The 26684-nt window shown below is 40.0% G+C and overlaps 1 protein-coding gene and 1 long non-coding RNA gene across 14 annotated transcripts; both read right to left on the reverse strand.

Moving 5' to 3' along the window:
- Nucleotides 1-639: 639 nt before the first annotated feature.
- On the reverse strand, nucleotides 640-26467 carry LOC125291965 (trichohyalin-like). Of its 13 annotated transcripts, XM_048239012.1 has the most exons (11): nucleotides 26056-26467; nucleotides 25662-25695; nucleotides 24820-25097; nucleotides 24737-24785; nucleotides 21871-21882; nucleotides 20615-20626; nucleotides 20202-20213; nucleotides 20026-20085; nucleotides 18711-19250; nucleotides 17591-17647; nucleotides 14802-17497 (listed from the first exon to the last, which is right to left on the reverse strand). In XM_048239012.1, the coding sequence occupies exons 2-11, from the start codon at nucleotides 25684-25686 to the stop codon at nucleotides 16311-16313; spliced, it is 2232 nt and encodes a 743-aa protein (XP_048094969.1). In that variant the 5' UTR covers nucleotides 25687-25695; nucleotides 26056-26467; the 3' UTR covers nucleotides 14802-16310. The 13 variants fall into 13 exon arrangements, 6 of the variants coding, with proteins under 6 accessions (XP_048094972.1, XP_048094969.1, XP_048094970.1 ...); XM_048239015.1 differs by lacking the exons at nucleotides 14802-17497; nucleotides 17591-17647; nucleotides 18711-19250; ... (2 more) ...; nucleotides 20615-20626; nucleotides 21871-21882 and adding exons at nucleotides 640-1948; nucleotides 2874-3410; nucleotides 6281-6340; ... (1 more) ...; nucleotides 8063-8074; nucleotides 8276-8287; XM_048239013.1 differs by lacking the exon at nucleotides 21871-21882.
- LOC125291992 lies at nucleotides 9782-12065 on the reverse strand. The gene is made up of 3 exons (XR_007193114.1): nucleotides 11669-12065; nucleotides 10980-11013; nucleotides 9782-10073 (listed from the first exon to the last, which is right to left on the reverse strand). It is a non-coding gene; the product is annotated as an uncharacterized LOC125291992 (long non-coding RNA).
- Nucleotides 26468-26684: the final 217 nt, after the last annotated feature.

Below are 26684 nucleotides of genomic sequence, written 5' to 3' on the forward strand. Positions count from 1 at the left end.
TATCAAACACAGAGATACTAGCGGAAGAGCGAAGAGCTTATGGTTTCTATGAGGTTGAATGCCTCTTAGTGAATTTTTAAACTACCTGTTGTATAAATCATCATACACACAACGACTCCAAGAAGAGCGTACTGAACATACGTCCCCTGTCTCTTAGTGAATTTTTAAACTACCTGTTGCATAAATCATCATACACACGACGACTCCAAGAAGAGCGTACTGAACAAACGTCCCTGTCTCTTAGTGAATTTTTAAACTACCTGTTGCATAAATCATCATACACACGACGACTCCAAGAAGAGCGTACTGAACAAACGTCCCCTGTCTCTTAGTGAATTTTTAAACTACCTGTTGCATAAATCATCATACACACGACGACTCCAAGAAGAGCGTGCTGAACATCGTCCCTGTCTCTTAGTGAATTTTTAAACTACCTGTTGCATAAATCATCATACACACAACGACTCCAAGAAGAGCGTACTGAACAAACGTCCCCTGTCTCTTAGTGAATTTTTAAACTACCTGTTGCATAAATCATCATACACACGACGACTCCAAGAAGAGCGTGCTGAACAAACGCCCCTGTCTCTTAGTGAATTTTTAAACTACCTGTTGCATAAATCATCATACACCGACGACTCCAAGAAGAGCGTACTGAACATACGTCCCCTGTCTCTTAGTGAATTTTTAAACTACCTGTTGCATAAATCATCATACACACGACGACTCCAAGAAGAGCGTACTGAACATACGTCCCCTGTCTCTTAGTGAATTTTTAAACTACCTGTTGCATAAATTATCATACACACGACGACTCCAAGAAGAGCGTACTGAACAAACGTCCCCTGTCTCTGTTTCTCTCTCTGCTCTGCCAAAGTGGCCTGTAGATTCTGAACACTCTGTTTCAGTGTTTCCATCTCTTTTTCCTTCCTCTCTGTCTTTCTTTTATTTTCCTCTTTCTGCCTATTCAACTCTGCCTCCATCTTTCTCTGTTGTTCAGCCAGGATGACCTTTATGAGGTTTCTCTCTGAGTCAGCCCTGGTCTTGCTCTCATAGTTCTCTCTCATCTCCCATATCTCGTCTCTGTGTTTCTCTTCCATCTCCTTCCTCTCCCTATCTCTCTCCTCTCGTATCATTTTCAAAATTCCTTCCATCTCTTGTTTCTTTTTCTCATCGTTCTCTATGCCTATTTTGCTCTCCAGTTCTTGTATTTTCTTGTGCAATTTTTCAATATACTTTTGCTTGATCTCTTCCTCCATCTTTTTCAGGAATTCCTGGCCACTTTTATCAAGCTGAGCTCTTGACATCTCCTCCTCTCTGAGGCTCTCGGGCTCCTGGTAGGTGTCAATGCTGTAGAATCTCACTTTGTTTCTTGACATCTCCTCTATCTTTTCTAGCAGTTGTGCAATGCTAATGTAATCAGGCCTGTCTTTGACATTGAGAAGGTGATACCTGTTCCCACATTTCTCTACCAGCTGCTGAAGCTCCCGGCTCCCTTTCTGGAGCAACTCCTCCATACCCCTCTCTCTCAACCCCTTAGTATTGGTGAAGAGGAGCAGTGTGTGTCTCCAACAGCCCTCCCCAAAAATATCCTCCATTTTCTCTAGCATTTCTCTCGCTGCCCTTTCAGACAGCTCCTCTGGAATCACCAGGAGGAAAGCATGAGGTCCCGGAGCAGACAGTTGAACACAAAGCTTCACATCCTGTCTCATGTCCTTCTCAGAGAGTCCACTGCAGAACAAGTCTGCAGTCTCCACCAGGGTCACCCATCTCCCAGCCACCTCCCCCCATCTGCACTCACTGTGCTGGGTCTCTGTGAGTGTGGATGTGCCCAGGATGGTGTTTGCTGCTGCCTTCTGCCCAGCTGCACTCCCCCCGATCAGCACCAGTCTCAACTCAGACCCAGCAGGAGGCTGTGGAGATTCTGGATCAGGACAGTTCTCTGCCACTGCAAACGCAGTCATAGTTCAGTCACAGATGATTACTTTCTCCCAAACACAATACACACTATATAGACAATGAACTAACAATCATATCACTCCAAGCAAACTGTGTTTAAGGTGGTCTTTTTGTCTATTTTCCTATCACTTGTGTCAATGTTCAGTATGTGTGTGTGCACCTCTCTGCATGACAAATTTGCCATCAGAGTTTAACAAGGTAAATTATACAATTTTATTTGGCTCAAGCAATGTGGTAAATTGCAGAATTTAATGTAGAATCTACTGCAACCAAACAAACTATTTTTGTCCTATACTATCATTTCAGTATCAGTATCAATATATTTTGGGCAGGTATCGAAGTCATAATTTTGCTCATGTGTGGTCTCATTTAGAGTAAATAAAAATGTGTTTCATTACATACATTTTGTGTGTGTTAGGATGATTATTTTCTAGATTTTATTCCTGGATGCTTTGGCCCATTGGCTTGGCATGCATGGCATCATTTGGCCATTAGGGGAAAGTATTTGGAGACCCCTGCTATATACAGCTCTGGAAAAAAAGGCCACTGGACATTTTTCTGTTGTCTTCATATGGTTGCTGAGTGACATTCGAACGAGTTGACAGTCATTTTCAAATTTGCAGTGGTCTCTTAATTTTGAGACCACTGCAAATTCATTGGAACCACTCATTAATTTTTCCAGAGCTGTATATAAATTATAGCAATGAAATCACTGTAAGAAAACTGAGTTGTCATTTAACTACCTTTCTATGTAGTTGCTCTACACTATCTACACTAGTTCTGCTATGGAATTTTAGGAAATTGATATTAAATTTGATATAAAACCAACAGTGAGATCACATCTAGGTCTCCTCAGCTATAATGTTAAAATTTTCTCGGGATGCAAAATTAAAATGGTCTTATCTGATCCTCACCTTCTCCATGTCTTTCCTCTACTTCCTGCTGTTGGTTTTTCTCCTCCAGCTCCTTCTCCTTCTCCTGCAGTTGGGTTCTCAGGTCCTGTAGTTGTCTGTTCCTTTCCTGCAGTTCCATTTCCAGTGACTCCAGTTGTCTTTTATTGGTCTCCACCTCTCTGGTCATCTTCTCCAGTAGTCCCTCTCTCTCCATCTCTCGTTTAGTCATGTCCATTAGTTCTGTCTCTTTTTGCTGGAGGAGTTTATTTCCCTCCTCTAGTTTCTGGGTCATCTTCTCCACCTGTTTTATCTTCTCCTCCAGTTGTTCTAATATCTTCTCTATAACTTTGTTCTTCTGCTCTAATTGTTCTGTCATCTTCTCCATCTCTTTGGTCTTCTCCCCTAGCTTCTCCATCTCCATGAGTCTCTCTTTGCTCTCTTCCAAAAGTGTTACCTTCTCCTTGAGGTTGCCATCTTTAATCTGCATCTCCTTTGCCTGCTTGTTGTCATCTTGTTGTTTAAGTTCCTCCATGAACTCAATCTCAAATGCAGGGGAAACTGGGAAGAGGCATATTGTGATACTTTTAATTGTGTAGTATTGACTATTAATGAGAAGACCATTTTGTTATCTGGTAAAAATACAGTGTACAGTCCATTTGCAATTTGCAGCTAATAAATATATATATTATTTCTGCCTTATTTTGTACTTAGTACACAGTGGTGTAGTAGAAAAGCACACACACACACACACACACACACACACACAGGCCCGGGGTGGGTAATCGGGAGAATCAGGAGAATTCCTGGTGGGCCGCTTCACTTTTGGGCCGGTCGAGGAAAAAAATATTGACATTTGTCACGTTAGTCTAACTTCTCTTAAAGCAGACTATACACGTTCCGCATTCTGTGCATGGCACCGGTGCCTCTGCATGGGTTGTAGCCTACCGTGTGAGGGAGTTCTCCCCTCCCAAAAAGAGTTGGTTGGGTCCATAAAGCCCGTCTTTTCCAAAAAAGTTTTCTCAGATACGGATAGCCGGGCCGGCCCTTCAGTAGCCATAAGCGTCAGGAAAGATGGATGGTAGAAAGAGGCCAGGAGGGACTGAGGGACTGAAACGGCCAGGTAGATGCTGCTAAATGTGCCAAGCTTCTAGACAAAAGTGACAACTGGTAAAGAGAGATATTGGACGTTTGTAGCGTTGTCAAGCTATTTGCAAGTAACATATTAAATTACTTAAAATATTAGCCTTTTGTATCCGATTCATAGACTTTGCAGTATGCAAATATTAATAACAAAACTGAAGTTTGATCTGTGTAAGCCTGTGCAGTAAAAATTGTAGCTTCTGAGGAGCAGATCAACCAGTCGACCACTGAAAATGATGAGCCCGAAATTATTGATGAGGAGGCCATGACTACAGGGACAAATAGAGAGGATAAGTTATTTAATGCAAGAAAGAGCAAAATATTTATGCTACATGATGAACTTATATGCCTTGTTTGCTTAGAAGAGGGTGTAGTAAAGGAGTAGGCTAAATCACCAAACAACAATATAGCCTACCCACGCAAAAAACATGTAGCCTAAACATTAGTTCAATATGCCTCTTTGTGGAAGCGTGGGATGGGCTACATTTCAAAGGCTTTCTTTCTTTCTGTCTTTCTTTCTTTCTGTTTTTGTTAACTTGTGGAATAGTGGAATATTTTTTGTTAACTTCTCAGTTGAAGTGAATTATTATATAACCTTTACACATTTGTTGAACCATGGTACTAATAAAAACTACAGGATAGTAAGAGCTGAAATGTTGCTTTATTTATCCAATTTCCACCACTATGGAAAAAGGTGGGCCTGAAACTCCCGGGCTGAAAAGTGGCCCCACTCTGGCCCTGCACACACACACACACACACACACACACACTGCAATAGAAGAGCTCTTCACATAGATTACAGTATGTTATTCAGCCTGAGAGTGGCTACAATTAAACCCATAATATTTCGTCTCTGCAGTAAAATACATTGGCAGTATAGTTATTAAAGTTTAATTTGACCAAATGCTAAATAAAATTGCATACAACTAAGTGGTTTATTTGGTTAGTTTTACAACTTGGACAAATCACTTTATCTGCATCTATCTCAGTCCACCTGTCTGTATAGTCTTAAGATGGGTTTACTCTATTAGATTGCTTTCCTCTCAACATATCATCTCTGCTCCTCATTCATCAGTCCTCTGATCAAAACTAATCGTCTCTGCTCCTCATTAATCAGTCATCAGATCTCAACCAATCATCTCTGCTCCTCATTCATCAGTCATGTGGGGTGCATTTCTAGAAAAGTTCTGCGTTGTTGCTAAACCACCGACTGATAAGACATAACTTTCACAGAAACAACGACGGATGTACTGTACCACCTATGTCTAGAAAGTTGTGTTGTTTGGTCGAAAATAGCAAGTTCCATAGTTCAAACCATTGTCCACAGGGCAGGCTATAAATTGATACTGCACATTTGCTAGAGCATCTATAGAGCTACATCATATATAGAAATGATTGAGAATGAACAACCAACTTATAATTAGTGGAAGAAAATATTTCTGTTTTGTTCCAATTTTTCTTAATTGCATCCTCTGCTTACGCGCAGGCGTGAATGAGTGGATGTTGTGGACCCAGCATGGCAACCTCTGTCGTTCCACCCCTGCACTTAAGATCGAGGAATGTAACTTTAAAACGTTATGATAAGTGAAATTCCCAGTGTAGGGTCTTCAGGTATGAATGACAGCACTAACTCCAATATAGAGCTAAATTTGTCTCAATAATATTTGTATAACACAGAGGGGGATCCACAAATATTTCTTGATTTGCATGTGTGTTTTGATACCTACAAATAAAAAAAATATTTGTAACTCATATATTGATTTTTACAAATATAGATGTGCATTTGTAAATAAAATGCCATTTGAAAGTTCCATTTGTGAAATGTGATTCTGCATTTGTGGATCACCAGCACACGCATTCTTCGCTTTCCAAAGTTACGTGTTTTTGAGACGTTCTTCAATGCAAAATTAGATATCACAAAGGCAATTTTCAGTTTTACAAATGCCATTTAATTTACAAATACACAACTACAATTGTGAAACTGAATTTACAAGTTACAAATATGATTTTTTCACGTGTGGATTTGTGCGACTTTTATGCGAAGAACGTCTCAAAAACACATAACTGCGAAGAATGCGTGTGCTGGTGATCCACAAATGCAGAATCACATTTCACAAATGAAATTTTTGGTTGTGCATATACAAATATTATTGAGACAAATATAGCTCTATACTCTAAAGGTTGTGACAGGTTAGCTAACAACTACCCTTTCTAGAAACACATCCAAACTATCCTCCATCCTCTCTCTCAGCATTCACCCAACCCCATCAATCGACTCTCACACTCACCCAGAGACTGGAAAGATTCCTCCATTTCTCTCCTCTCTTCAGCACGTATCTCAGTTTTACCTGTAATATCAGAGAAAAGAGATGAGCTTTTTTGAAACAGGAGATCAGCAGACATAAACATATCTGAAGTACAAGTCACAGTATCATGCATGCACACATGCAAGCACTCTCTCTTTCTGTCTCTCTCTCTCTCTCTCTCTCTCTCTCTCTCTCTAGTACTTACCAAAATGCAGACCTAAAGGAACCATAAGCAAAGATTAAATCATTAATGAGGACCAATGAAGAAAAACTCACACTAAGATGATCTTCAATCACACATTGCAAGCAGAAATACTGATTATACAGCCGTGTGTGTGTGTGTGTTTGTGTGTGTGTGTATGTACTATGAGACTTAGTTCCTGGTCATATATAATTTTTAAGGAATTTTAGGGGTGAAAAAAGTATACTGTACGCTACTGTGCCAAGGCTAAAAGGTTTAGAGAAGAGACTTTGGAACACGGGAACGGGAATGTAAAAATAAAGTTTCTGCTTAGGACAAACCAAAATGAAAAGAATTGGGAGTGTCTATTTGAACCCCTGATATGAAAAGAATTGGGAGTGTCTATTTGCACCCCACAGCTGACCTATTCACACCCTGTGACGTACTGTAACAACAAAAACATGCACGTGGACAAAAAACATGGTGGACATTTGTTTTTTCATCAGCAGAAAGTGAAGAATTCTGAAAGGTTTCAGTACTAATATCTCTTAAAATTAAGTTGTGTTTTATTTTCATAATCTTTGTTCAGTGACATACAACCGTCATTTTGTTAGTTAACAGAAATTTTGTGATTATGACGCTCAGGCCTACTATAAGCGTGCCTGCAAACTCTCATCTGGGCGTGGAAGTAGATAGTTCAGTGGTTAGTATCATGGTTTCATATGTGTGAGACCGGGGTTTGATTCCCTTGTAAAGCATTTTGGCAGAGAAAAGTAGAAGTGTAAGTGCATATTTGTCCCAACGTCTCTGCAGAGAAGGCCCACAATTTGAAGAAGAAATCAGTTCTCCAACGGAAGTTTTGATTGCAACAATTTACTAGTTCACGCACCATGGTGTAAATAGCACACATTACTATATACACCAGGATACGAATAGCATCCAATTCTAATTAAACAGTAATGAAAACAGCATACCTTATTCAGAGTGTATATTTGCATCTCTGGTACGAATAGCATAGGCCACATCGCTGAGCTATTAACGGAACAACAAAAACACGTTGCTCGTTTTTTTTTTTTTTTTCTGCTGCAATGCGGTGAGTGGGCCCAAACATTGTGACGCATTTCGTTTTAGAAAAGAGAACCACTTACAACTCACAATACGTTTGATATTTTGACATTGATATTTGTACCAGATGGGGTAATAATAGAACACATTGCTGTGTGCAACGGGGTATGAATAACATTGACTTATAACTGCACATTAAAATACACTGCTTGTACAAGGGGTGCAAATATCCTCACCCTAAAATAATAATATTTTTAATCCCCGAGTGTGTGTGTGTGTGTGTGTGTGTGTGTGTGCAGTATGCATTTTGAATCTCAAGTATGTGGCTGGCTTGGTGAAAGACAAAAAATGTGGGAAAGCACTCTAGCAAGAAGATTACTTGATTTTGTGTCTTTTTAACCTTTTTGTGCATTTGTGTGTGTATTTAATCTAGAATGTGTGATTTCATTTTTCAAAAAATACACAATTTCTTTTACAGAATCAACTGCATACTATCAGTAACACATGCTGGTACTTACCCACTGACCGACCTAAAAAAAAAGCACAGAAAAAATCAGTAGAAATACAGTTCACTTCACTTAATTACATGAAGATATACAATATAAGTACTAATCATACCGTCTCTTTCATTTCCCTGTGTGTGTGTGTGTGTGTGTGTGTGTGTGTGTGTGTGTGTGTGTCTGTGTGTCCAAAGAAAGACTTCATTCAAGTCAGTTCCACTGTATACTTACATAAACGCCGATCTAAAAAAAAAAGCCAAGACAGGATCATTAGTCAGGTTAGAATAATTTTCACATTATATACACACTACATCAAAATATCTGACATATAACTTCTCCTAAACTTAAGCTTGAACACTGCTCAGACATATGATTTAAATTGTAAACAAAATGTGTGGTACAGTTTTTGTGGTAAAATGTTTTGCTAATATGATTTGCAAATCCATACACATTTCCTCCCTTCCTACTATCATGTGCAATAATGAAGTTAGACGCTTGCGACACAGAAGATACTGTACAAGACTCAAGTTACGAGTACAAATTTTGGCCCTTTTATACAGCCTTTCTGAAAAGCCAGTCAGCACAACACATTGCTTACCAACTAGCCAGGCAGACAATTGGTATAGTGCTTGATATCAGAGAAACAGGAGACTTACCTCTAACCCACAGTTGGGCTGATATCAGAGAAACAGGAGACTCACCTCTAACCCACAGCTGGGCTGATATCAGAGAAACAGGAGACTGACCTCTAACCCACAGTTGGGCTGATATCAGAGAAACAGGAGACTCACCTCTAACCCACAGTTGGGCTGATATCAGAGAAACAGGAGACTGACCTCTAACCCACAGTTGGGCTGATATCAGAGAAACAGGAGACTCACCTCTAACCCACAGTTGGGCTGATATCAGAGAAACAGGAGACTCACCTCTAACCCACAGTTGGGCTGATATCAGAGAAACAGGAGACTTACCTCTAACCCACAGTTGGGCTGATATCAGAGAAACAGGAGACTGACCTCTAACCCACAGTTGGGCTGATATCAGAGAAACAGGAGACTGACCTCTAACCCACAGTTGGGCTGATATCAGAGAAACAGGAGACTGACCTCTAACCCACAGTTGGGCTGATATCACAGAGAAAAACAGGAGACTGACCTCTAACCCACAGTTGGGCTGATATCAGATATCAGAAAACAGGAGACTGACCTCTAACCCACAGTTGGGCTGATATCAGAGAAACAGGTTGGGCTGATATCAGAGAAACAGGAGAGACTCTCTAACCCACAGTTGGGCTGATATCAGAGAAACAGGAGACTGACCTCTAACCCACAGTTGGGCTGATATCAGAGAAACAGGAGACTGACCTCTAACCCACAGTTGGGCTGATATCAGAGAAACAGGAGACTGACCTCTAACCCACAGTTGGGCTGATATCAGAGAAAACCCACAGTTGGGCATATCAGAGAAACAGGAGACTGACCTCTAACCCACAGTTGGGCTGATATCAGAGAAACAGGAGACTGACCTCTAACCCACAGTTGGGCTGATATCAGAGAAACAGGAGACTTACCTCTAACCCACAGTTGGGCTGATATCAGAGAAACAGGAGACTGACCTCTAACCCACAGTTGGGCTGATATCAGAGAAACAGGAGACTGACCTCTAACCCACAGCAGGAGACTGACCTCTAACCCACTTCTCTCCCTCCATTGATGACCTGGCATGTGTACACTTCTTCATCCATTGATGACCTGGCATGTGTACACTTCTTCCTCCATTCTTCTGCCCTCTTTCAGTCTCAGGGACACGTCTCCTCTCTGCAGCTTCTGAGTGTCCACACTCACTCTGCCCTCATAACCCTCCCGTACTGTTATGTCACCATTCTTATATAGGTAAATACACTCTGTTTTCTTGAACCACCTGATCTCCATGGCAACAGCACTGGTTGCAGGAGAGAGGTAACAGCGCAGAGTGACATCCTGGCCAGGAGAAAACTCCACAATATCATCAGGGATGACCAGTTTAAAATCTGTTGGCGAACAGAAGATCAAGAGAGTTGTTTGTGTTATGTTCTCATTAGTGCTGTCAGTTAAACGCATTATTAACGGCGTTAACGTAAACCTATTTTAACAGCGTACATTTTTTTATCGCGAGATTAACTTTCATTTTGGTGTAACAAACTTTGTAGTTTTTTCACATACTGTTGCAACAACTAGTAGGCCTAACGTTAGAACAACTACAACACCACACCAGATCTAGCTAGACCGGAAACTAAACAATACGCACTGACCAATGGAATGGCCCACTTTTTTACACGCCCCCTTTTAGGGGAAAGATATAATGGAAACTGATATAATGGAAACTGATATAATGGAAACCTATTTTGCATCAAAGTGGAGAGCGAAAAGGGCTTATATTACTAAATCTTGAAACAAACGTGAATAAAAGGCACAAAATAAGGTTGGTGTAAGAGTTATCTGTGTGTTTATGGGATTAATGTGACCATGTTCCTATGGTTTGCACTTCTGCAGTAGCATTTATTTCAGTTTATATCAGCTATATTTCTGAAGAATATATTGTGTTGCCTCAGGTCTGCTGCACATCTTTTGAAATTTGATTTGAAATAATCAAATAGACCTACGTCTTAAAGTTCAGTTAATAAAGTAACTTGCTTTGCTTTCATTTGAATCCCAATCAAGATAAACCATAATTGCTTTATTGTTAATATGGACTCCTGGAAAGTTCAGAAATGCAAAATAATAGAATTTTAATCATAGGATAAAATATGTGATTAATCGTGATTAACTATAGGAATTCAGCGATTAATCGTGATGAAACATTTTAATCGTTTGACAGCACTAGTTCTCATGCATACATATCCCCACACACACACACGGCATGAGATATACCGGAAGTAGGCTAGGCTATCTCTTACCTTTGTCTGTGCCTCCAGCAGCCATGTTTTGCTCCTGAAGCAGAGACAGATTACTGTGTCAGGCTCTCAAACATCAATCTCCAGTGAGTTGTCCAATACCTACTTCTTTGTATTCCTGTCTTCTATGGTACATGTACTTGGAAAGATTCAGAGTAAATTAATGAGTGTTTATCAGGTCTCATAGTTTTATGCTAATGCTATAAAACATACTGCAGTGACCTTTACCTCCATTAGCTCTGAAGCTAATCATTAACTCAACATCTTCAAGCTACCTTCCTTTACCATTAGCTCTGAAGCTAATCATTAACTCAACATCTTCAAGCTACCTTCCGCATCTCTTTCTAGCTTTCTTTCTCATCCCTATTCTTTGTCACCGCACCTGTTATTTTTGACTCTACACAGAACTAATTGTGCGTTTTTAAAGATAATATAAAATGGCATGATGTATATATACTGTATATACTGTATATATATATATATATATATAGGCTACTGCGATAAAGAAGGAATATGTTACTTTAGTCCTGTAATATAACCCTGTGTGTGTTTTTATTGTGTTGAATTGAGGGATATGCATATAAGGTGAATAGATTGATAATACCGTGACTATTATCTTATAATGAATTCCTGCTATTCACAAAGTGAAACCTGTTCAGCTGTCCAGTGATACCTGCTTTAGTAGGTCTTACCTGATAGTACTTGTACTGTGAAGTTGTGTTTCTCTTTCTTCTTCTTTTGAGAATCAACAAGGCAAACAGCTAACAGGTGCTGTATCTTGCTGTCTTATTGTAGACAACTAGGCTTTACACAAACTGACGGAGTGTTGCATTGCAAACCGGAAAACTATTCAGAGAGATACAGAGACCATTATGTCTCCCAGAAACAATTCCTCATCTGGAATGGCTGATCTACTGAATGCCTTCTCTCTGTGTAGTGCAGGAATTCTGATGGCTGAGTCTCTGGATCAGTCCTTTTCTCTTAGTCCTTAGCAGCTCCTACCGTTATTATTAGTTCAGCTCAGGTTGATCAACCAAAAAAGTGCATATTCTTCACATAAGCTACACACAGATCAAACAAAACCGCACATTAAACTCAGACCATAGAAAGTAGACTCTGACCATAGACCATATAAAGCATATAAAGTCTTCATGTCATTCAATGATTAACCTCATTCCTGAAGACAGGTGTGTCAGTAGTTTCAGAGTGTCATTAATCACAGTTCTACCAAAAAGACCCAGGAGACAAAATATAATGAAGAGATTTTAATCCTGAATAGGATATCAGAAACAATATATGTGAGATAAATAACAGCTGAATATTTAAACAGTCTTTGGCGAAGGCCCCAGTGCGTAAACCAGCAAGAAATGGGGGGGATATCAGATCCTGCTGATAGTGAGGCTGGGGCGAGGAGCGCATATGCTTGAGACAGGGACTAACTGGTGGCAGTGGGTTGGTGGTGGAGAAGTCGAAGTCAGCTTACTGAAAGTAGCAAGGAGGTGAGAGGTTTTTAAGAAGTGCATGCACTTTCTATTGGGTTCGTAGTAGACTAATTGAATGGGAGGTGAATGAATGGGAGGTGTAGGCAATGTGACTGTGGGTCACATGTTTGGCTAGGAGAAAGTGAATGAATGATGCTTTTGTTTATGTAAAGCACATTGAATGACCTCTGTAGCCCGGTTGAAACCAGACCGGAAGTACGTCTGTGTTTTTCCCAGGCTATGACCTCTGTGTATGAAATGCGCTAATATTATATTATGATATATATTATATTATATATTAAGCAGTTGACTAAATAGGAACGCCAACAAAAGAAACAGATTGACTTTAAGACCACCTAAATGATCCAGATAATGCCACAACAACTTTAGCAAAATTCTTGGGATTTTTTTCTGACATTAATAATCACATAAAAGCCATTTGGCGTAAGGCCAGCATTAGTCAGGAAGAGTAAATATTTTAAAATGTGTTCAGTGGTTTGTATTGGTCTAACAAAGTAGTCATGAGGCATCATGTCTCCATCTGACAGTCAGTGATATTCAGTCCCTGCACCTAATGGTGTTACCGTAGATACAGATGCTTCAAAGTGTGTGGTTTATATCTTATAGGTGAAATTACATCATGGATTACATATACATTTCGGTCCACTGCATCAAGAAGGGGTTCATCTGGTCAATCTCAATCAAAATGCTATGATATACCAAGTCTCCTTTCAAACTGGTGTTGGTCACATGGTGGTTGATGGTGATTGTGTGGTAGTTGGAGATTTTGATTGAGATAAAGCTATCATACAGTGCTGTAACAATGACTCACTGTTCATATGACATCAGAAAGAAAGACACACTATTGTGTTGCGACATGTTTTTCAGCATGCTGGTATGGCAGTGGTTAGAGCCGCTGCTTAGGCCTATGATGTGGCTCTGTGTAGTAGGCCTACATGGCACTTCACACCTCCATAGGGAGATATTGCATATTTCATATAGCAACCTTTCTGCAGTGCTGACATTTACCTTTAAAATACGGACCATGGAGACTTTAAATGGGAGAGTTTTATTATTTTGTTTGGCCATTTTCAATATGTATCAGGCATTTGTGGACCACAAAGCACATTTTGAGGGATGGAGAGATTTGAAAGAGGACTAGAGAGTCCAGAGAGAAGATTGAGGAAACCGACAGAAAATCCATCTCATTCCTCAGACAGCAGAGGATTGGAAGTGGCATTAGAGTTCATGGCATTTTAGTTCCTCACTTCATCATCTCAGTGTGTATATATGATGACAAACCAAAACTGTTTCCCCTCCACACAATTTTAACAGTAGATGGCAGTAAAACTACAATTACAGCAGTAATAATGACTGCTATACTTACAGACTGAGGGAATTCCCGCTGGTTTCAGGGCCTTTAGCTAGCATTAAAAATAGCACAAATATAAGTCATGTACACTTCTGCAGAAAATACTCTGCTCTATAACATGCATCTACATTAGTTGGCATACATTGGTAACTAAGGTCAGAGGTCATGAGGGGTAACAGGGGTAACTACGGTCATGAGAGTGTATTATATATTAACTCATTGAGTGCCAAAAACGTAATATTACGTTTTTCCTTCCCATGCGTTGAGTGCCAAAAACGTAATATTACGTTTTTAGCTTTTTTTTTTAAATTACGAAACTAGACACTCTAACACACCTTGTATGTGATTTTGGGAACTCTGTGATGAATGGAAATGAAATATATGACGATCGAAAACTCATGAAAACGCACAATCTGGATCTGGACATTTTATCATAACTCGGTTGCCGCTTTGGGTCGAATCAGTGACTCATGCACGTCAGCTCAAAACCAGGCCATTTTCGTGGGTCTATCACTAGGTGGCAGTCTCGCCAGGTCTCGCTGATCACGTCCTTTACTGTCTATGATCACTTCAGGCAACACTTCATATTTCATGAAAGACGTTATATCTCCATTTCTAGAAAAAAACAGCGATTTTGATGAAAACTAGCCACTGTTTAGCTTGGGATTTCTCAGGAACAGAGGCGTGTAGAAATACACGGTTTGCACCCACCGAGAGCTTAAAGTGTCACCTTTTAAACGAGCCATTGTATGTGTTCATAGCTATAACACAGAATATGCTGTGGCTGTACAAAAATCATCAACAATGGTCTAGATTGCTGGCACTATAGGACAAAGCTTCCGAAAACAGCTTGGCATTCAATGAGTTAAATGCAATTTAGGTATAGGTTTTACTCATTATAATACCCAAGGAGGCACTACAATCTCAGTGAAATTCTATCTAATAAAGGTGCATGTACATGTATAACCATGGTTTTGTTACATTCAGGTTTTATTGATGAAATTATGTATACATAGTTTTGGATTACACCATATAAAACCCTATTATTGATATATGCAGTATACCAATGTAATTAACTAGATATAACATTGTGTTTAATATATCTTCACCATTTGGCACACTCAAAATTCAGCTTGTATGTGTTTATATACAATGTTATACATTGAAAGAATAAATACATATACTCATCAATCAGAGTGGCATCAAAATAGCAATTTGTGATCATGTGCCTGACCACACCTAATTTTTTCACTGACACGGCCATGGGTGCAAATACATTTGCTATTCAGACAATGTGCGCACCTGGTGGGATAATTATAACTGCCTAGGCCACAAACAAGCAAAGAAAGTTGCATTGTGCCCTGCACATTGCCCACAGTCAGACAGATAGGGCCCTAAGGACTAAGCTACACCAGGCACGATACTGAAGCATTCTGTTGGCGTTGCGTCTGCTGCAACAATTAGCTGCCACTATAATCAATGAAAGTAGCTACACCAGACGTGATAGCGGCGCGTCCGTTACAAAAAATAGACCAGTCTTCTAAAATGCGCCTGGTGTAGCCTCCCTGTAAGTTTCTTCAGACATACAAATCAGATGAAGAGATCATCCTTCATGTCTCTTCAAGTGTCCCGAGGCTAATTCTCTCCTCACTCAAATGTTAGTGCCTGGTCCTAATAACGTGGTGAAAAGTTAAAACTTCGGCTCTCATTTTAGCTATTTTGATCAGTTCTGGATTTAGATGTCTGTCACTTTCCTCCTGTTGTGGCTCTTCCTCTTACAGAATGGCAAGCAGCATTCTGGCTTCTAACACTGTACAGCAATGGCATACCAAAGATAGCCATGTCTTAGGATGAGGTCAATGATGGAATTTCATGATCAATTATACTAAACCAAAATATAAATGCAAAATGCAACTACTGACAGTGTATAGGAAACTAGTTAATATGTTGATGTAAACTGCAGATGCAGCATGATCACGACCACAGATATAATGTTTTAATAGAATATTCGGATGAGGAAATTACAGGATGTTTAGCTTCAGCTCATCTCATGTTGGGTCAGTGTCCTGGATTAAGCCTAGGCTACTCCAAGATAGAGAACTTTTCAGACCTAGACTAGGTTTAGTCCATGTACAGGGAACTGGTATGTGGTGTGTAGAATGTTGATGTTTTTTTACAAACATTTTCTGCTCAGTAAAGTCATGATCTACTGTCAATAAATTCCAACAGCATTTACTGAGCAGCAGTACATTTTACTGCATAGACATTTTACTTTAAACATATTTAGTGTGAGAGGATCAAATCAGTTTCATTTAGTTCTTCACAAATATTTCTCTTTCACAGAGGCTTGAGCTTCACACAGACTGAGAAGTGATTGCAATTAATTTACAACATAATACAGAATAAACAATAAAAGTCTAAACAGACAAACACATGGAGCATTTAAAACACAAATATCCTCCAGCAATACTAATGAATTGGTCATCTACCTAACCTTTGCATACTGTATGACATCACCATTCCCACGGCTACAAGAAGAGGATACTGAATGAGGTGCTGTCTCTGTCTCTCTCTCTCCCCTGCCAAAGTGGCCTGTAGACGCTGAACATTCTGTTTCAGTGTTTCTGTCTCTCTTTCCTTTCTCTCTGTCCACTCTGTCTTTCTTTTATTTTCCTCTTTCTGCCTATTCAACTCTGCCTCCATCTTTCTCTGTTGTTCAGCCAGGATGACCTTTATGAGGTTTCTCTCTGAGTCAGCCCTGGTCTTGCTCTCATAGTTCTCTCTCATCTCCCATATCTCGTCTCTATGTCTCTCTTCCATCTCTTTCCTCTCTTTATCTCTCTCCTCTCGTATCCTTTCCAAATTTCTCTCCATCTCTCGTTTCTTTTGCTCATCTCTCTCTGCGTTCATCTTCCTCTCTAGTTCTTCTATTTTCTCGTGCAATTTTGATATTTCTTTTTGCTTGATCTCTTCCTCCATCTTTTTCAGGAATTCCATGCCACTTCTGTCAAGCAGAGCTCTTGACATCTCCTCCTCTCTATGTCTCTCTGCCTCCTGGTAGATCTCACTGCTGTAGAATCTCACTTTGTTTCTTGACATCTCCTCTATCTTTTCTAGCAGTTGTGCAATGCTTATGTAATCAGGCCTGTCTTTGACATTGAGAAGGTGATACCTGTTCCCACATTTCTCTACCAGCTGCTGAAGCTCCCGGCTCCCTTTCTGGAGCAACTCCTCCATACCCCTCTCTCTCAACCCCTTAGTATTGGTGAAGAGGATCAGTGTGTGTCTCCAACAGCCCTCCCCAAAAATATCCTCCATTTTCTCTAGCATTTCTCTCGCTGCCCTTTCAGACAGCTCCTCTGGAATCACCAGGAGGAAAGCATGAGGTCCCGGAGCAGACAGTTGAACACAAAGCTTCACATCCTGTCTCATGTCCTTCTCAGAGAGTCCACTGCAGAACCAGTCTGCAGTCTCCACCAAGGTCACCCATCTCCCAGCCACCTCCCCCCATCTGCACTCACTGTGCTGGGTCTCTGTGGATGTGTGTGTACCCAGGATGGTGTTTGCTGCTGCCTTCTGCCCAGCTGCACTCCCCCCGATCAGCACCAGTCTCAACTCAGACCCAGCAGAAGACTGTAGAGGTTCTGGATCAGGACAGTTCTCTGCCACTGCAAACAAAGTACAGTCAGACACCGACACAGACAATTACATTTTAACAATCAAACTACACTATATAGCTGAGCTGAGAGCTGTTGACTTACAGGATGGAGGCCTGTTAATGCTTTTTCTTCTCTTTCTCCTGAGAGGAGGACTAGGATCTGAGAGCCCAACACACAAAATGTCTGGATTAGAAATGTATGTTTATATATACAGCATAAGGTATTTAACGTATAAGGTATTTTTCCCCAAACTGGATTGTGAGTTATTATTCCACTGCTTGGTTGAATTTTCCATTGTCCTACGTAATTTAGAACGACCATTAACCGTATGTTATCTGCACACCTATGAAGTAGATCCATTTTTTGGCCGTATCACACTTGTGCTGTATATTAATTCGCCAAACTCGTTGTGAAGTTTAAATGAACTGTCACGTTGCATCCGAGCTGTAAAATGCAGACGTTCAGAACATTGCAACATTGTAGCATATGACGGAGGTGGCTTTTAGCTAGATGGATGACAGCAGGCTAAGTAAAAGCGATGTTTCAAAGCTAAAGTTCATCGGAATCTTGGGATACGCCGCTTGACAACGGGAGAGATAGAACTAACGACTGGCCTTTGGCCGTAGCAACCATCCATTTAGAACTAGTAACGGCAGTTTGTCCTGCAAGTTGAGAAATTAGTTGATATGTGTCGGAAGAAATTAGTTCTACAAACAAGACAGTTTTAGCGATTAAAACGTTTAAATTGTAACAGGAAATGAACACAACGCAAGTGGCAACAGTGGAATAAGTGGGATAATGGACTCCGTGGTCTGTTCACAGAAGTTAATGCACTTACTTCCACGTACATCCAAGTGTACCAAGGAAAGAAAATCTAAGAAAATATCTCACTACCACTCTAGTTGCTCTTACACCACAGACAAAACATGTATTACATTCCCCTATGGTGTTACAGAAAAGAGAAAAACAGGTTCACTTTTCATTCAATCTCAAGTCTGAAAACAACCTTGGTGTTTGAGGGTGAGGAACCACTTTTCCCAATAAAGTGTATTTAACTAGCCTAACTTAAAGCACCCAACCTCACGCACCCACATCTCATTTATGTCTTACACTCTTTCTGCTATGGAATATTAAGAGAAATGGCAGTGATGAAATAAAAGGTGAGATCCAATACAATCTGTGGGTATACACAATTAAAATGACGGTCTTATCTGATCCTCACCTTCTTGATGTCGGTCAAGTCCTTCCTGCTGTTTTTCACTCTCCTGCTGTTGGTTTTTCTCCTCCAGCTCCTTCTCCTTCTCCTGCAGTTGGGTTCTCAGGTCCTGTAGTTGTCTGTTCCTTTCCTGCAGTTCCATTTCCAGTGACTCCAGTTGTCTTTTATTGGTCTCCACCTCTCTGGTCATCTTCTCCAGTAGTCCCTCTCTCTCCATCTCTCGTTTAGTCATGTCCATTAGTTCTGTCTCTTTTTGCTGGAGGAGTTTATTTCCCTCCTCTAGTTTCTGGGTCATCTTCTCTCCCTCTTTTATCTTCTCCTCCAGTTGTTCTGTTTTCTTCTCTATGTCTTTGTTCTTCTCCTCTTCTAGTTCTTTCATCTTCTCCATCTTTTCCTTCATCCCCTCCAGTTCCTGTGTTGTCTTTACCATCTCATCCTCTAGCTTCTTCATCTCTCCATCTTTAATCTGCATCTCCTTTGCCTCCTTGTCCCTCTTCCCTGGTTGTGTGGATTCCTCCATGAACTCAGTCTGCAAAGCAGGGGAAACTGGGAAGAGACATATTGTTATATTTTAGTTTTGTGCTGTTGACTATTTTATGAGAAGACCATGTCATTATCTGTTATAAGTACAGTGTATAGTCCATTTGCATAACTAAATAATAGTGTTTTATATTTTGTCTTATTTAGATGAAGGGTTATTCAGCCTGGCAGTAAGTGACTATAAATAAAAACCCACAGTATTCTGTTTATGCAATAAAACACTACTAAAAGTCATCAAAGCCCATACATGACATTGGCAGTATAGTTTAATTAATTAAACCAAATGACAAAAACTGAATAAAGTACTGTGTAGGTAAGTGGTTTAGTTGTCCTACAACTGGAACACTGCTGATTTGCATCCCATTATAGTGTACTTGAGATTCCTCAATGTGCCCACAATGAGCATGTTTTCTGTATTGTCAGGAGCTGGGCTTAATCTGTGATGAACTGTTGTCCTCTCAACCAATTATTTGTAGTCCTCATTCACCAGTCATCAGATCTCAACCAATCACTGGACTACTTTTTGCACCTTCACCATGACACTCACTCTCTTGAGCACCTCACCATGCACACAGAACTACAGGCCAGTCCCGGCCCTGTCACTGCAAGCGTCTCATGCTTGATCACCCTCAAGAACACTGTGGAATGTTTTATTTAATTTATATAGTATATTTAGTATTTAGTTTAATTTAGTTAATGTAGTCTTATCTCCTACTGTCTCTATTGTACAGTGGAGTTTGGTTATATGTATACACTTATACTTACTCACACTCACACTCACCCAGAGACTGGACAGATTCCTCCATTTTCCTCCTCTCTTCAGCATGTATCTCAGGTACACCTGTAATATCAGAGTGGGGAGATGAGCTTTTGTGAAGCAGGTCGACAGACATGAACACATCTGAAGCACAATTCACAAGTGTCCATATTATCATTCTCACTCCCTCTAGTACTTACCAAATTCCAGGCCTAAATGAACAAAAAGCAACAATTTAGGATTAGGATTTCAGGAATTTCAAGATTAGAAACTATTCAAAGAATAAAAACAAAACTGACAAAAATGTAAGTGAAGTGAAAATGGGAACAAAACCAATTTCACTTGTTCCAGAGTGAAAACATCATTTTAAATCTTAGATAAATGGATAATAATGGTACTTATGCCAATTATTTTTCCTTTAAATTATATTCAAAAGGCCGTTATTATAAACACCTAGATTCTAGGATGTGTAATTTCATCTTTTGAAAAAGACACCCTTTCTTTATCAGAGTCAATTCCATGCTACTTGTATCAAATAAACTCAGAGGCTTGATGACTATGACTATTTATGACTCAAAAATCCCAAACAAACCAACTCCTTTCTGGTACTTACCTATTTGCCGAACTAAAGAAATCAGAAGCAGAGAAGAAATCAGTAATGGGGCCCAATAGAGACAAAGTCACACAAAATGCATCATCAATCACACCATGAATTAAGTTAACGGTAACACTTTACTTGACGGGTGAGTTCATAACACATTCATAGCAGCTGTCATAAACTGCACATAAAGCATTCATGACTGTTTCATGAGACATGTGAAAAAGTGAAAAAGACTTGCACACTACCTTTGAACGACTCAACTTTTAATAGAAAAAAGACACAACGTTTCGATCTTACGATCTTCTTCAGGATTCTTAATGAATAGAAAAGCACTGCCCGTATAAAAGCAAATGTAATCTACATGATTAAATGTCCTTGTGGATTGGCATACATAGGCAAAACAACACATTGTCTGAAAACTCTAATTTCTGAACACAGAAGTAGTATACGCACAAATGATATAAAAAATCCTGTAGCTGTACATTTTAATTCTGTGAAACATAATCTATCCACACTGCGATATATTGGAATTGAACATGTAAAAGCCCCTAGAAGGGGAGGGGACATTAATAACATCCTTTTGAGAAGAGAAGCATTTTATATCTTTTCTCTCAACACCTTATCACCTAAGCGCCTTAATCTAGATTTATACCTAAAACCTTTTTTGTAAGTCTTTTTGTCTTCTTTGTATTTACTTTGCATTTGTATACATTTGTTGTCTTTGTTTTTGATTGTAATGCCTAGTCTATTGGTGTTCAGAGGCGGGAATCTATTATTATCAACTTCACCTGTAGGTGTACTCTGTATGCCAATGTTGGTGTTGCCCTGCCCTCAAATGGGCGTACTCATGCCAATTGCTTAATAGCCTAATATACCTGATTGACATCACTTGTCCTAATTATCTGTACAGGCCATTTTGTGCTTTTATACAGGCAGTGCTTTTCTATTCATTAAGATGCCTGAAGAAGATCGTAAGATCGAAACGTTGTGTCTTTTTTCTATTAAAAGTTGACTTGTCAAAATGAAAGTCCATCAATTGCAAAGCAGCATTGCCGTTTTTATAAATATTTCATGAATATCTTATGTCTACATGGGATGTCACTTTACTAGACAAGTTGTGAAGTATTTGTAATCACTTTGTCAAGTTGTCAATCAAGTTGTCGTTGTTCTGTCTTCTGTGTGTGTGTGCACTACTCCAGATTGTCAGGAACTCATCGCCCCAACCCTCCAGAGAAACCCAAACAAATTAGCTCCACTTTAGTACTTACGTAATCGGCGATCTAAAAAAAGCAGAGACAAGATCATTAGTCAGATTAGAATGGTTTTCACGTTACATTAATACATCTGCCATATATCTGCATCTAAACATAAATAAAATGTGCACATATTGTAAATAAGTTTTATACAGCTATTATGTCCACCGGTCATTATCGGAAAATAAGTCCTGACAGGACTACAATGCAGGACCCCAGACCGCTACGGAAAATACATTATCCCACGTATTGTACGGCTACTCGCAAAAACAAGAAAAATAACTTCACACAATGTATCTTTTAAAATTATTTTGTTACTGTTTTGTGGCTTCCGCTGCCAAAATAAATAGTTCCCCACACAAATAGAACTTGACAGTTTCAGGTGTTGCTAGCAACGTGTTACTTGCTGAATTTCACTTACAATGAAACCCCATTGCAATAAGCGAAATGACTACTTGCAGAAAGATATGAACGACGTGTATCAAAAGCACAAAACCTTTTGCAAGTGACAGCAGCGGTCATTATCTACTTTGCAGTGGTCATTATCTACTTTGCAGCGGTCATTATATAGTTGTAACAGACCTCCGAATGTTGGGAAGGCCCTAACATGTGAATAGAACTTTCTGCTGCACTCTGAAAAGCTGTGTAATAATACATTTTAATATTATAATAATATAAAACATATTTTTCTTCCTCTATTTTCCTGTTCAATGCTGAAGTTACAAGCTTGTGAAACTGAAGATACATGTACAAGATTATACATTTTGGTCCTTGTTTCACAGCCTCTCTGAAGAGACTATTAGCACATAGCTTACTGACTAGCCAGCCAGACAGACAATTAGTAGACCTACAGTGCCCACAGCCAGCGACCGATTTATCAAAGCCCATATCGCTCTAGCATCAGAGCAGAGCAGTACCCAGGTTGCTGAGCCCCTTACAGGAGGAATAACCGCCTAAAATCAGCCCTTTCAGCTGTTCTGTTTTCACTGCACAGCCTACAGGATATCAACATTAAAACATAGATTTTGAGGGTGGGTAGTAACACACTACTTGAAACACACATGAGTAAAAAGTTGTCTCAAGCTACAAATACTCTTCTAATTCATTTTTAAAACTGTACTGTGTCATTGTGTCATTATACAATTACGTTTATGAGCCAGTAATCATCTTTATATGAAACTACATGTTGAATACACCTTCGCTACCACAAATTTACTCTAGATTGGCAGGGAGAGAGAGCAATAAGCACCTCAAACAGATACAGAGCTGCACAGGAAAGCGTCACACAGGAAAGTAGGAAGGGTTTCATTTGCAAATTATATCACTCATGCACAACATATTTCAACATGTAAATCATATGTCTGCACACAATGTTTTTCACACATGCACAACATATTTCTGCTAGTCCAATATGTCTTCAAAACTTTATGTGAACATCTCAAAATATGAATGGCCCTGCAATTTCTGCATTCATATGTCAAAAATCTATGGTTCTACTTAATATGAATGACAACTTCCACACGTGACAATATAATGATAATGACATAAAGAACTATTGTTGGAGATCACTTTCAGAGGGATTTTGAGAAAGATAAAAAGCTGACAGCCAATCAGATCCCAACACATTTCAGACTTCACATTCATCAACACAAGGAGAGACTTTCCTTGTCGTTGGTCAGTGTGGTCTCTTTTACCGTTACAGTATAGTTAGTTATCGTTGCTGGTGTGAACGTCCCTTAAGTGTGTTGTGCATTGTCAGTTGGGCTGATATCAGAGAAACAGGAGACTCACCTCTAACCCACAGTTGGGCTGATATCAGAGAAACAGGAGACTCACCTCTAACCCACAGTTGGGCTGATATCAGAGAAACAGGAGACTTACCTCTAACCCACAGTTGGGAGAAACAGAGACTTACCTCTATATCAAAAACAGGAGACTTACCTCTAACCCACAGTTGGGCTGATATCAGAGGGAGACTGAACCCACAGTTGGGCTCAGAGAAACAGGAGGACCTCTAACCCACCTCTAACCCAACCCACAGTTGGGCTGATATCAGAGAAACAGGAGACTTACCTCTAACCCACAGTTGGGCTGACCTCAGAAAACCCTCTAACCCACAGTTGGGCTGATATCAGAGAAACAGGAGACTTACCTCTAACCCACAGTTGGGCTGATATCAGAGAAACAGGAGACTTACCTCTAACCCACAGTTGGGCTGATATCAGAGAAACAGGAGACTTACCTCTAACCCACAGTTGGGCTGATATCAGAGAAACAGGAGACTCACCTCTAACCCACAGTTGGGCTGATATCAGAGAAACAGGAGACTCACCTCTAACCCACAGTTGGGCTGATATCAGAGAAACAGGAGACTGACCTCTAACCCACAGTTGGGCTGATATCAGAGAAACAGGAGACTGACCTCTAACCCACAGTTGGGCTGATATCAGAGAAACAGGAGACTTACCTCTAACCCACAGTTGGGCTGATATCAGAGAAACAGGAGACTCACCTCTAACCCACAGTTGGGCTGATATCAGAGAAACAGGAGACTCTAACCTCTAACCCACAGTTGGGCTGATATCAGAGAAACAGGAGACTCAGACCTCCTAACCCACAGTTGGGCTGATATCAGAGAAACAGGAGACTGACCTCTAACCCACAGTTGGGGAGACTGATATCAGAGAAACAGGAGACTGACCTCTAACCCACAGTTGGGCTGATATCAGAGAAACAGGAGACTGACCTCTAACCCACAGTTGGGCTGATATCAGAGAAACAGGAGACTCACCTCTAACCCACAGTTGGGCTGATATCAGAGAAACAGGAGACTGACCTCTAACCCACAGTTGGGCTGATATCAGAGAAACAGGAGACTGACCTCTAACCCACAGCCCGACTCTTTCTTCTTCTCTCCCTCCATTGATGACCTGGCATGTGTACACTTCTTCCTCCATTGATGACCTGGCATGTGTACACTTCTTCATCCATTCTTCTGCCCTCTTTCAGTCTCAGGGACACGTCTCCTCTCTGCAGCTTCTGAGTGTCCACACTCACTCTGCCCTCATAACCCTCCCGTACTGTTATGTCACCATTCTTATATAGGTAAATACACTCTGTTTTCTTGAACCACCTGATCTCCATGGCAACAGCACTGGTTGCAGGAGAGAGGTAACAGCGCAGAGTGACATCCTGGCCAGGAGAAAACTCCACAATATCATCAGGGATGACCAGTTTAAAATCTGTTGGCGAACAGAGAGCTGTGTTAATGACTTTCTCAAACATACACTCTATCTATCTCTCTCTCTCTCTCTCTCAACACAAACACACACACACACACACACACCAAGATGAGATACACACTGTATAAATGAAAAATAAAATTGCTAGTTGTAACTGTAGTGAACTGTCTGTTGTGAGCTACTTGAACTCACTTTCAGAAGTTTCTGATGAAAAGTTCATCTTTATAAATTGAGTTGATTTTATTTTGAAGTTGTAGTTGGCACCCAGTTAGAGTGCCTTTTTTCTGCCAAATAAGATTTGTAAATAAATATAATTCAAATAATCAGAAATACATGGTAAACTAGAAAGAAAAAAATGCTATCTCAACTTGTTTTGTAATGCCATCTTCCCTATAAAGAAAATAGAGGTTGACATAACTCAGATTTTCTCGGCAACATTTGGTTTTTTGAGTTTTCCTTACTTTACAAAGATTTTTGAGTTCTGCCAACTCAAGTTTTTGGGGAGTGTCAATTAGAAATTTGGAGTTCTACCAACAATTGTAAGTTATGGTCAGTATGTCTTACCTTTTTCTGTGCCTCCAGCTGCCATTTTGTGCTCCTGAAACAGACAGATCACTGTGGCATGCTCTCAAATATCAATCCTTCAATTCTACCCTTGTTTTCTGTGGTACATTGGTTCTCAGAAAGATTATGACATAGTTAATTAATTACTGTATATTAGGTCTTTCATATATGTATACTTCTATTAGACATCCTGCAGTAACTTTGACCTCCAAGAAGATAATCATTAACCAAACATCTTCAATCTACTGTACTTCCCTTCCCAGACCTCTGTCTAGCTTTCTTTCCTTTCCTGCCCCTATTTCAATCTGACTTTACTGTACCTCTTTTTTTTGACTCTACATACATAATTTATATATATATATATATATATATATATATATATATATGGTCTTACCTCAGTCTAGTGGTTCAGCGAAGTTGTGTTTCTTCTGATTCTTCTGAATCTCAACAAGGCAAAAACACGGCAAACAGGCGCTGCATCTTGCCTACTAAACACTCTTGTGGTAGATAGCTAGGCTTAACACAAACTGTGACTGAGTGTTTCACTGCAAACCGAAGAGCTCCTCCTCAGAGAGAGACGGAGGCCATTTTTTCTCCCAGAAAGAGTCTCGTTTGGAGTCGCTGATCTACTGAATTCACTTCCTTTCTCTGCAGTGCAATCGTGATGGCTGAGTCCCTGGATCCCCTTAGTCCTTACCAGTTGTTACTATTATTACTAGTTTAGCTCAGGTTGATCAACCAAAACAGCACAAATTCTTTACATACAAACAGATCCAACAGAACCGCACATTGAAGTCAGTCTATGGTAAGCAGACTCTGACCATAGAGGAAGGTTAAGATCAGGTTTATGGTCTTTCAATAATTAACCTCCTGAAAAGGGGTGTCAGTAGTCACAGAGTGCATCATCAATCACAGTATTTTTCATCACAGACCAGATTTAGATTTAGCAAAGAATGGGAATATTCATCAATACTATTTGTATGTTAAACTTTTCAGAACAGAGCCTCATAACACACTTGCGTG

Source organism: Alosa alosa, chromosome 3, assembly GCF_017589495.1.
Source record: "Alosa alosa isolate M-15738 ecotype Scorff River chromosome 3, AALO_Geno_1.1, whole genome shotgun sequence".
NCBI classification, from domain to species: Eukaryota; Metazoa; Chordata; class Actinopteri; order Clupeiformes; family Clupeidae; genus Alosa; species Alosa alosa.

What these genes read in the sequence shown, in the direction of transcription:
- LOC125291965 (XM_048239012.1), bottom strand. Translation starts at nt 25,686, where the DNA reads ATGGCAGCTGGAGGCACAGAAAAAG. An exon ending in GGAATCTGTCCAGTCTCTGG is followed by an intron (nt 19,251 to 20,025) that starts GTGAGTGTGAGT and finishes GTCTCTTCCCAG; the next exon opens with TTTCCCCTGCTTTGCAGACT. An exon ending in ACTTGACCGACATCAAGAAG is followed by an intron (nt 17,648 to 18,710) that starts GTGAGGATCAGA and finishes TTGGGCTCTCAG; the next exon opens with ATCCTAGTCCTCCTCTCAGG.